This window comes from Megalops cyprinoides, chromosome 21 (assembly GCF_013368585.1).
Source record: "Megalops cyprinoides isolate fMegCyp1 chromosome 21, fMegCyp1.pri, whole genome shotgun sequence".
Classification (NCBI taxonomy): Eukaryota; Metazoa; Chordata; class Actinopteri; order Elopiformes; family Megalopidae; genus Megalops; species Megalops cyprinoides.
In genome coordinates this window covers 1373597-1384308 of record NC_050603.1, presented here as the reverse complement: position 1 = coordinate 1384308, position 10712 = coordinate 1373597, and the positions used below count along the sequence as shown (strand labels likewise).

At 48.8% G+C, this 10712-nt stretch overlaps 1 protein-coding gene across 2 annotated transcripts; it reads right to left on the bottom strand.

The window, feature by feature from the left end:
- Positions 1-868: 868 nt before the first annotated feature.
- Positions 869-10137, bottom strand: nr1d2b (nuclear receptor subfamily 1, group D, member 2b). Of its 2 annotated transcripts, none has more exons than XM_036555250.1 (8): positions 9633-10137; positions 7060-7287; positions 6284-6372; positions 5141-5285; positions 4187-4905; positions 3649-3834; positions 3115-3325; positions 869-2584 (listed from the first exon to the last, which is right to left on the bottom strand). In XM_036555250.1, exons 1-8 carry the CDS (start codon positions 9649-9651, stop codon positions 2388-2390), a joined length of 1794 nt encoding a protein of 597 aa, XP_036411143.1. In that variant the 5' UTR covers positions 9652-10137; the 3' UTR covers positions 869-2387. The 2 variants fall into 2 exon arrangements, with proteins under 2 accessions (XP_036411143.1, XP_036411144.1); XM_036555251.1 differs by having other exon boundaries at positions 9636-10137.
- Positions 10138-10712: the final 575 nt, after the last annotated feature.

Genomic DNA, 10712 nt, shown 5'->3' with positions numbered 1-10712 from the left:
GATAAAAACAAACAGTTTGTACGATCAGTCCAAAGACATGGTTTCTGTGAATGCAACCTGATTGGTGGAGTATTGTTTTATTTATGTATTTTGGCTTGTCACTCTCTCGGACTCAGGGCATGGCTGTGGAGATAGATCAGAGTTTCATCAATCAGGCAAAGTGGTTGTTTAGGTTCAAGGTGTATTTTAGCTCCATTTGATATTCAATGTTTGAGTGTATGAGACAGTCCTTGTCAAAATGTCACTTTGACCTAGAGGAACTAACATACCTAAGTATTAATGGTGATTCCCTCTATGTATTTAGAAAGTCTAACACCAGCAGAACAATGATCATATTTCTGCAGGCTTAGATGAAGAAATTAATAGTTTATAAAAAAAAGACATTTGGTAACACTTAACTCCCCACACTTTAAACACAGAAGCCGGAATACTGAACACTTTTAGAAGGATATGTGGGGTGTTCAGGTTCAAGTAGCACTGCTGTCCAGCAGGTGGCGCTGTTTTTCAGCAGACTCCATAAAGTGGACCCAAAGAGCACAGATAAGGCTGCTCTCCTCACTTTCAGGTCCTTCCACTAGTGACATGCAAGGCCATTACAAATGTGACAGCCAAGCCTGGGGCAACAAATTCAAAACATTTTTTAAATTATTGTTTGAATGTGTGCTTCAAAGTGACGACTACTGTAAAATAAAATGAATGCTTTTTTACACTTCGTGGAATTTTCATTTAAAAAAACAGGCTTTGTAAATGAAGAAAATGACATCCTCAGTACAAAGTTCTGCATATATACACGTTTATTAATATGGATATATTTATATTTTATATATATTTATATATATAGATATTTATAGAAATCTACGTTTGCTGCAATGCTTTCACAGGAGTAAACAGACAGACCACAAAGTAGCAGAGGTGGCGTAAGCAGCAGGGATCCTCAGGCCGGCTGTGTGAAGGCCAGTGATCTCACACCTTCACACAGCCCACACCTGGGAACGTTTTCCAAACATCCAGGCAACGTTTCTGTTTCTCAGTCTGTTTGTGTGACTCGTGTGTGTGTGTGTGTGTGTGGGTGTGCAAGACAAAGGCTATGTAATGTATATATCCAGCTCTCTCACACACACACACACACACATACACATACATTTTGACAATTTGCAGCTGATCACAAATGAAGGTAACTCTACAAGGACATTTGACTTTAGAGTCTCAGGACCAGAAACCAGCGGTAACAGGTGATGGATTTCCCGTGACTATGGTGACGTGGTTGCACAGACCAACACACCTCTGACTTTCAGATAACACCCCCCCCCCCAACAGTCACTAAATGCCTGACTGAGGACTGTTACATGCAGGTGTGTGTGTGTGAGCGGTCACACATTAAACGTGCACCAGCGAATCACACACTGCCATGGTAACAGCATCCCTCAGTCATGTGCTCATGCCTGCAGTTGCAGTACATACCCAGCAGGTGGCACTCAATTTGTTCTTGAGTTTGATTTACAAACTCCCTGATATTAATTCCCAAAACATTTTGCCATTACCTTTAAAACCTCCAAAAATAACCCCTAAAAAATAAAAAAAACATTGACAACTAATAGCATTAATACAGATACACAATTGCACCATTGGCTAAAACTGAAATTAGGAGAGTGCCTGATTTTTTTCCCCATTTAGTTTCATTCACACTCGTTCATAGTCAGGGGAAAATTTGAAAGTCCGCCCAACGTGTACATTCCCGGGTCTTTTTTCAGGTGAGTGGAGAGTCCAGGAGGGTCAGCAGTGAAGGGCAGTCATGCCTTAGCAGCGATGACCTCACTGAAAACTAGTCCTGTTCTTTTCACTGAGGGGTTCGGCCTCCCCAGTGGAACAGATGATGATGTCATACACAGACCTCCGCCCTAACCCCATTAGGGGCGTAAAGGGGTCTGACCTCATGCACTGTGCAGAGAAGCACAGCAGCTCTATGTGAAACTATACACACTCAGCACAAGAGAAAAAAAAACAGACAACAGGTCACATATTGCACCCACAATGCAATGACACTACTGCACGTCTCTACAATATAAAAAGGTGCTTCTCAAAGGTCACACACTTCTAAACCCCCTCCCCCACACACACACGTGCACAGCAAGCTTCCTTTGTTTGTGCGCGCTCACACGTGTGTGTGTGTGTATGTGCGTGGGTGGGGTTTCCCCAATGACAGGCCTATGAAAAAGTCTTACAGTACAATGATGCATTTCCTGCCTCCTTAAACACAACCCAAAAGAACACATATGTCTGAACATTCTCTAGTGAAGAAAATATACAGGACTTGAGGACTTGATCGAATGTTTATGAGGAGGGGAGAGGAGGGGAGGGGAGTGGTCCAGGCTGGGGGGAGGGGGTGTTCAGGGGTGCACTTTAAAGGCCAGCAGCTCCTCCGAATGCATGTTGTTGAGGGAGCGGAGGTCTGGCAGCTTGAGCAGCAGCTTGGTGAAGATGGACGCCTCGTTGGGGTGGTTCTTCATCACCAGGCTCCGCAGGGCCCGGATCAGAGTCTCCTGCAGCGCCTCCACCGAGTTCACGTTCTCGATCCCCGAGCGATCTGCAGAAGCGTGAAAAAAAACCGAAAAACATGCCGTTACCCACGCAGATCCTAAACCCTGCTGAGCTCAGAGTGGTGACATGTGCAGAGCCCTGTCTGTTCACTGCAGCTTGTCGGGCTGTGACACAGGCCAGACATGGAGGAAAATGTGTGTCTGAAGTCTAAAAGGAACATCCACAAGCGCATATCACTCGAGCTGTGAAGCACTTCGGGCTTGAAAGGTGCTATTCCAGCGAAGTTTATTATTACTATTATATTTATATCACATTCAGCTTGCCAAAGGGTGTAACAGCGATCTGCCCTGTTCCACAGTGGGGGTGTTCTAGTTCTGAGCACTTCCTATGTGGGGGGGGGGGGTTAATGGGTACATAAAATCAGTGTCCGAAGGAGGCTCTGCTTGTTTTGATGTGAGAACAGTGTGACCCAAACCCAGTTTAGGAAAGTGAGCACGTGCCGTCTCCGAGGCGACAGCGGCACAGCAGGACAGGTCCCGAGAATAGCGTGCGGGGACAGGAAGGGGCGGGGCTTACCGGCAGAGACCAGCACGACGGCGGTGAACAGGCTCATCTCCTCCTCGGTCAGGCCCAGAGCGGACAGCTTCTGGCTGAACTCGAACATGGAGTTAAGCAGGTCTCCCGCTCCCATGGAGTGCAGCGTCTCCATGCTGTACTTCTTCCCGCTCAGGAACGTCACCGTGCGGTCTTTGGCATCGAACAGGGATGCAAAGCGCACCACCAGGACCTGCGCGGGGCGAGGACAGCGTCAGAAACTCCTGATACCCCCCCCTCCAGCTCCACTCCACTCAGCTCCACCCTGTCTCTCCCCGCCTTTCCTGATTCAGAGCTGGGAGACATTTTGGGCATGGAGAGGGACGGGCTTGGCAGGTCCTCAGCTCTCGAGCCCTTTGCAGGGTCTGGTGTGAGTGTGTGTTAGTGTGTGTGTGTTCAGGTGTCCATGTCTGTGTATGTGCGTATATGTGAGTGTGCATGTGAGTATGTGCATGCGCATGTGTGTGTGTTGATGTTCCTGTGTAAGTGTGTGTGCGTGCGTGACTGTGACCATACCTCAAACGTCCCAGCCTTGAGCAGGCTGACCTGGTCGTGCTGGGAGAGGTCTCGGAACCCCGGGATCCTCTTGGCGAACTCCACCACCTCCCGCACGGCTGGCGTGAAGCTCATGGAGAACTCCTCCCACACGTCCTGCCCGCTCATACGCGGGTCCACATGGGGGCTCATGTTCATCGGACACACCTGGGGGGGGGGCACGGCGGAGAGAGGGGGGAGGTGAGGCTTCATGAACCCTAAAATAGGAGCTACCATGTGCTGTCAATCACTCACTGATTTGCACCACAGTGTTCTGCTTTGGAAGGAAACATCTTCTGATTGGTTCATATGTGTCAGTGACTGACAGCAGACACATGAGGGAGGTTTTCGAAGCCTCCAGTGGAACATGGAGTGATTTCACTGTGTGAGCTAATCTATGAGCTTACAGTTTTCTGGCCTGGTCTGAGGCAGGTCAGGTGTGAAGCGGGTCAGGTGTGAAGCGGGCCAGGTGTGAGGCAGGTCAGGTGTGAAGCAGGTCAGGTGTGAAACTGTATCTCACCAGGTGCATCCTGCCGCCGCTGCTCCACACCGGCCCGCTGAAGGAGCCGTTGTCCAACCTGCCGTCGCTGTGAGCTCTGTGGGGCAGGGTGTGAGCATAGGCCGGGCAGCGGCCACTGGGGGCGCTGTTGGGCAGCCGGGCGGGGCAGTAGGCGAGCGGGGCGTCGTCCCTGTAGGGCCGGTTAGCAGCGGGGGGGCCGGGGTGGGGGCTGGCCATGCTGGCAACGTTGTTCTGCTGGTTCCAGGCTTCCTGTTTTTCCTCTGCGCTGCCGTGGCCGTCCCCCACCTGCCTGGCCACGCCCGGCGAGGGCGGAGTCTCAGGCAGAGGGCTCTCCTGCTCCTGGTTGTACATGAAGTTCTCCTGGTGCGCCCTCGTCACGGTGCCCACCACCTCCTCCTCCCCACTGTCTGATGCGCTGGAGGAGGCGGAGCTTCGGGAGGTGTCCATGGCAACCTCGGGATCGGGGCGGGGCTCCGGCGGGCTGCCCCTGGGCGAGGAGGCGGGTGAGCAGGAGGAGCGAGAGTCCTCAGGGTTGGACTCAGGGATGAGAGGCGGGGTTTGGTCTGTCAGGGGCAGGGCCTGGTCTGTGAGTGGCGGCGTCTGGTTGCCGTGGAGCTGGCTGTGCAGTTGGCTGTTGTTCATCATGTTGTTCATGGCACTCTGCATCTCCAGCAGCATGCGCTGTTTCTCACGCTTCGGGATGCGGCCGAACCGAACCGCTACAGGGAGACGGGGGGAGGGCGACATCGGCGTCAGGAACCAATCGCTTTCAAATCGTCATGGCAACACAAGAGCCACACTCCCACAGATTACAATCAGATCCCCCCCAGATTCAAGAATTCAACTACAACTAAGATGAAACTCGCACACATTCACAAAATACGCAATGGGTTACAGTGGGCAATGACCCCCCCCACGTCCCGGTTGCCGTGGAGACTGAGACGCGGCCCTCACCGTCGCGGGACATGCCCACCAGCAGACACTTCTTGAAGCGGCACTGCTGGCAGCGGTTGCGGTTGACCCGCATGATGGGGCAGTTCTCGCTCTTAAGGCATTTCTTATACTGGATGTTCTGCTGGATGCTCCTCCGGAAGAAGCCCTGCCGGGGTCAGAGGCCAAAGGTCAGAGGCGAAAGATCACAGACACAGAGGGATCTGTGCCCACACACGCAGGTCTGTCTGTCTGCACACTGACAATTCTGTCTTTGCTGAGATGTGAAGGTTTGCCTGTCTCATTATAAATAGATAGAGCATCCGTAGCTAGTACACCAGCACCAGGTCCCCCTGTTACCTGCCAGACGCTCCTAAGCACAGAGGTGTGGAGCTCGTTAGGAATACATGAGCGGTTTCTGTTTAAATGGTCTCTGGTCTCCGTCTCAGGCGCTAGTCTGCCGTATAATAAGTGGGCCATGGAGTGAAGGGGCTGGGCTAAAAAAAAAGTGCTGAACTACTTTTTAGACAAATGGCCACTTCCTGGGGGTACTGATTTAGAGCAAGCGGGTAGCAGGTGGAAATGACCCAGTTTCAATATGAATCTGTGCTTTGGGTAACTGGCAGAAAAGGGACAAGCAGAGATACATTTTACCTGATGCAGATAATATCGTATACGAGGATAATGCTGAATTTCCAGAGGGGGAAGGAACTGGTGTTTTACACAAAGAGAGATCTGTCTTTTGTGAAGTTCTCAGGAAAGCCAGAGAACCTCAGTGTATCCAAACACCAAAACCTCATACATCCTGAGCAGCTCTTTTAAACGCTACTTGTCTGTGTGCATTCCTACGGTTGTGAGTTTCTTTGTATGTGTAACTCAACACTGACACCAAACGCAGCACTCACCATGAGTGAGTCTGGAGACTAGGTCTTGGCCTAAACGCCAGTCCGTCGTTTGGGTCCTGAGAAATTTGTCGCAGTAAAGCTGGGTGGCCTCGGTCTCGTTCAGCAACCTTTTTACTCGCGTACAGAACTGCGTCTCGCACATGTGTCGGGAATTGGGCCTGTCAGTCTCAGAGTTTGTTCCCTGGTTCAGTCTCGCGGTTGCCGTTCTCCTGGCCTGTAGTCACAGTCACCGCAGTCCGGTCGAGGCAACCGGGAGTCTCACCTTGCATCCCTCACAGGCATGAACGCCGTAGTGGAATCCTGACGCCACGTCACCACACACCTTACACAGCAGCACCAGGCCGCTGATCTCTGCAGAGCAAAACGAGCCATTCATTACATCATTCAGCACACAAATCACTCCACACGCGAATCACTCAGCACACAAATCACTCCACACGCAGATCATTCACACACAAATCACTCCACACACAGATCACTCCACACACAGATCATTCACTCCACACACAGATCATTCACTCCACACACAGATCATTCAGCACACAAATCACTCCACACACAGATCACACCACACACAAATCACGCCACACACAAATCACTCCACACACAGATCACTCCACACACAAATCACTCCACACACAAATCACTCCACACACAAATCACTCCACACACAAATCACGCCACACACAAATCACGCCACACACAAATCACGCCACACACAAATCACTCCACACACAAATCACTCCACACACAGATCACTCCACACACAGATCACTCACACAAAATTCACTCCATACATAATATCTATACAAAATCACTCCACACACAGATCACTCACACAAAATTCACTCCATACATAATATCTATACAAAATCACTCCACACACAGCATCCACAGCAGAATGGCTCCTACGGGACAGCGGGATGTGACAGTTGCATCATGTTTCCCTTCCCGTAACAGCGAGCCTGTGACCGTACTGCACATGCACGCAGGGTGTGTCAGTCTGGCGTGTGATTGGCTGGCTCTCTTGTCACTCACTTGTGATGCCACACTTGGTCGTGGAGGCAGAGCGTCCTGTCTTGGTGTTGCCATGACTCCGTGGGTGGGGCTGTGTGGGAGCGTTGTCTATGTGCAGGCCCCTCCCCCGGCTGGGTGAGGAATTGTGGGTGGGAGAGGAGGACTGGTAGCTGCTGTTGGAGCAGTCGCTGTGACAGGATTCCGGGCTGGAGGCGGAGCTTGAGGAGCTGATGTATGCAATTACACCACCTGGCAGAAAGGAGGCGACAGAACAGGTCACATACATCCAAAGACAATCCAAAGTGCAGCTAAATCTCTCCCACTGTGGCAGGAATAGTATCTCTTGCACAGCTTTGTAGAATGGGACAGTCTCTACTCACACAGATATATAGTACACTCAGTAATGGCACACAGGAAAATGATGCATGAATTTTAATTACATCACTTTTATTGCACTGACTTCCTACAGTTCAGCCTTGGCAACACACATCACATCCCAACAGTATATATCAATAGCAACAACAATAATGCTTGTAATTACACTGCACACATGCAGGCATATACAAACCATGATGCTTTTCCCTTTGTAGCTAAAGGCACTAAGTCAGCTGACTGTGAGACAATATTTACTGCATTCAGGTATCAGCAAAAGAGAAGAGTCTTCAGATACTGGCAGGAGTCTGTTTATAATTATAGCGCCTACCCACAATGCACCGCTCTCTGCTCAGGGAAAGTGTACCACACGGCCTGTGCTGGCTGACCTGGTTTCTGCCTCGCTTCTCCGTGGTTAGATAACAGCGTTACATAATGGAGGCTTCAAGAGGGTGTAGGCAGAAAACACACAGCTCCAGCTCAGATCGAGACAACCCGACCGGAGACCAGCACAATCTTTCTGAAATACGCGAGAATACAAACTAATTATAACATTACTGCTTTTGTTAGCAGTGAAGTGTTGGTCGCTTTGAAGGTCCAAAACGGCTAGCAAAGGGGAATTATCATTTACCCTTTGAGGTTATTGCTCACGGTGAAAAACAATTATTAGTATTACTTTACTTGGGCACACCTAAAGAATAGAAGGCCAGAGTAAAAACGCATGTTTTGTACTGAGAGAGCTGACGTGGGCTCCATCTCTGCATATTTAAAATCAGACCCTTCATTTTCATTTTACTTCTCAAGGCAAGCAAACAACAATAACCACACATTTACAATTTTGTATCAAATATTAAGTAGAATGCAAAATAAAATTATGTTTAAATTTATACTTTTAAAATCGCAAGTGACTTAAGTATTACTTAACAAAGGTTAAAACGTTCTACACAAAAAAGGACTGCCAAAGAAAAATGTCACTTTATAAGCAATGTAATGTGTATGTAATGTGTATATCACTTAATGTAATACAATGTGTTTACAAACAATGTAATTTGGTTGCCTTTTGTCTATAAATGCAAATAATTGTTCTGAGCTAAGCAGTCTTTCATGGGAGCCAGGTAGCTAATCAACCACAGAAGATGTTTTACGCAACAGGAAACGTGAACGATGCCACAACAGTAACAGTAACAGGCTTGTATGTTGAATTGAGCATTCACTAAGTATGTCAAGTTTGTATAACTGTTGCTCCTCCCACAACGTGAGCAACAAGCTACATTTTATTCACTAATCGCCTCGACAATGCTTATATAATATAAGTGACTTTTCACCGCTCTTCATACGACAATCAAGGGAGTGGTCTAAAAGCAGGTCAGTTAGCATTGAACATTAGCTTCTCATCTTAGCATTTTTTAAAATGGTCTCTCGCAGTTACCGAGTGAGAAAGCTAAAGCAGCTTGACTGCCCACAGAAAATCCTGTCATAACTCACAAGCTAGCTACGCAATACCACGGTAGCAGCAATATGCATACATAATTCCAGACACTTCTGAAATCAATATTAGCAGACAAACAGGAGTGGTGGTGCTCGGGCTCTGAACACGCCCCCACGTGGACCTGACATGTTTTCCGTGGGTCCTGACGGTGGAAAGTGGGTCACGCTCGCTAAGCCAGCCGTGGCCTCACGTGTACCCGCGGCGCATGGCCGCACCAGCGAGCGCCGCTCAATTATGCAACGCCTGCGTCACCGCCCCGCTCGGCCAATCAGAGCGGACGCAGCAGGAGCGTAAACACAGGCGCACATGGCCAGGATGACCGGTCCATGTGAGCGAGGAAACTGCAGTACCGCTCCAGCCAACTGCTCCCGTAGTAACAACAGCCACACTAGGACTCCTAACCTACATATGTCTGAGGTTGAGACCGATCGGGTAAAATACGCCATTCTGCACCCTTTTAAAAAAGCACACACCCAAGACGCCGAGGCCAAATATTAAAGTAAGTTTAAAATAAAAACAGCTGGCTTGCTTGCTATTTAAAGCAGTTCGATAGCCAAACACAACATTCTGAATGAAGCCAGTGGGAGAGGTATTTCATTTGCCCGAACACAAACTGGCAATATGCACAGGCATCCCTAATGTACGACTTAGCAGTTGTTTCTCAAAGATGTATAGACTAAAAACACGGAAAGCACTCATCTGAACCCTAAAGATGAAGTATTTATTTTCTTACCACCTTTTGTGGACTCCATGTCCTCCAGATTCAGGGACTCTTTAGCTGAACGTTGAGGCCGTCTTCGTTGCGTTTTCAGCAACTTAAAAAGTCGCTGATTGACAGTACACAAGAATCTTGCTAGCTCTTAGCCCTTGCTACCAGCGATTAGCTAGCTAACGTTAGTGAGGGCTGGTGTTATGTTAGCAAAAGCTACCCGCTCCACCCAAATGAACGTGGAAATCCAGATTTAATTCTGCTTTAAAAAAACAAAAAAGAAACAGAAACAGTAGCCAGGTAGCCAACAAGCTAAATCTTGCCCTTGATGAATGAATCAATCACTAGCTATCTCTTCACCATTCAGCGTATTCCCTCTGTTTATGGGATGCTGATGAACTAGAATCACTATGTGCTTATTATATCTCAAATTAAAAAACAAATAACAACTAGGTTTTTCTTTTTCAGAGGATAACCTGGCTGGCTAAGTCAGTACAGGCTGTGTATGGCAGGACCTCCCTGTCGGCTGCGCTGCTTGCTGAAACTACGAGCTGTTTCCGAGTACAGCGCTCGCCAGCTCCGAACACGTGACCCGCGGCGTCGGCTCCGCCCCTCGATCCCCGGCGCTGAAGCCAATGTAACCCACTGACACACTTTCAGAGTTCAAAGGGAAAAGTGGGGTGTGTCACGGGGCACCCCGCACCCCGGTTCCCCCTCCAAAAAAAAAAGAGAGAAACGGGAAACGTTGCTATGCAAGAAATTAATGGGGTCTTAGAACACTCAGACTCGGTTCGTGACAGCTTTTGATTGATTGGCAGCTGACCAAGGAAGGCGCAGCTACAGTAACTGTAGTGTGCGCCTCGCAGGTCATGTGATGATGAGTCAGAACAGAAATCAAATGATGTGCAGCGCTGACTGAAGCTTCTCATGACTCTACAGAAGAGTGACTTGTGTGGCTAGCGTTGCCAGATACACTGAATACGTATAACATGAGCAAGGAGAATGTAGGCAGCTAGAAACGCAATACACAGAATACACACACAATACACACAAGCAACACTACCTTAAAGCATAGTGTTCACATGGTGCCAAATAAAGATCCAG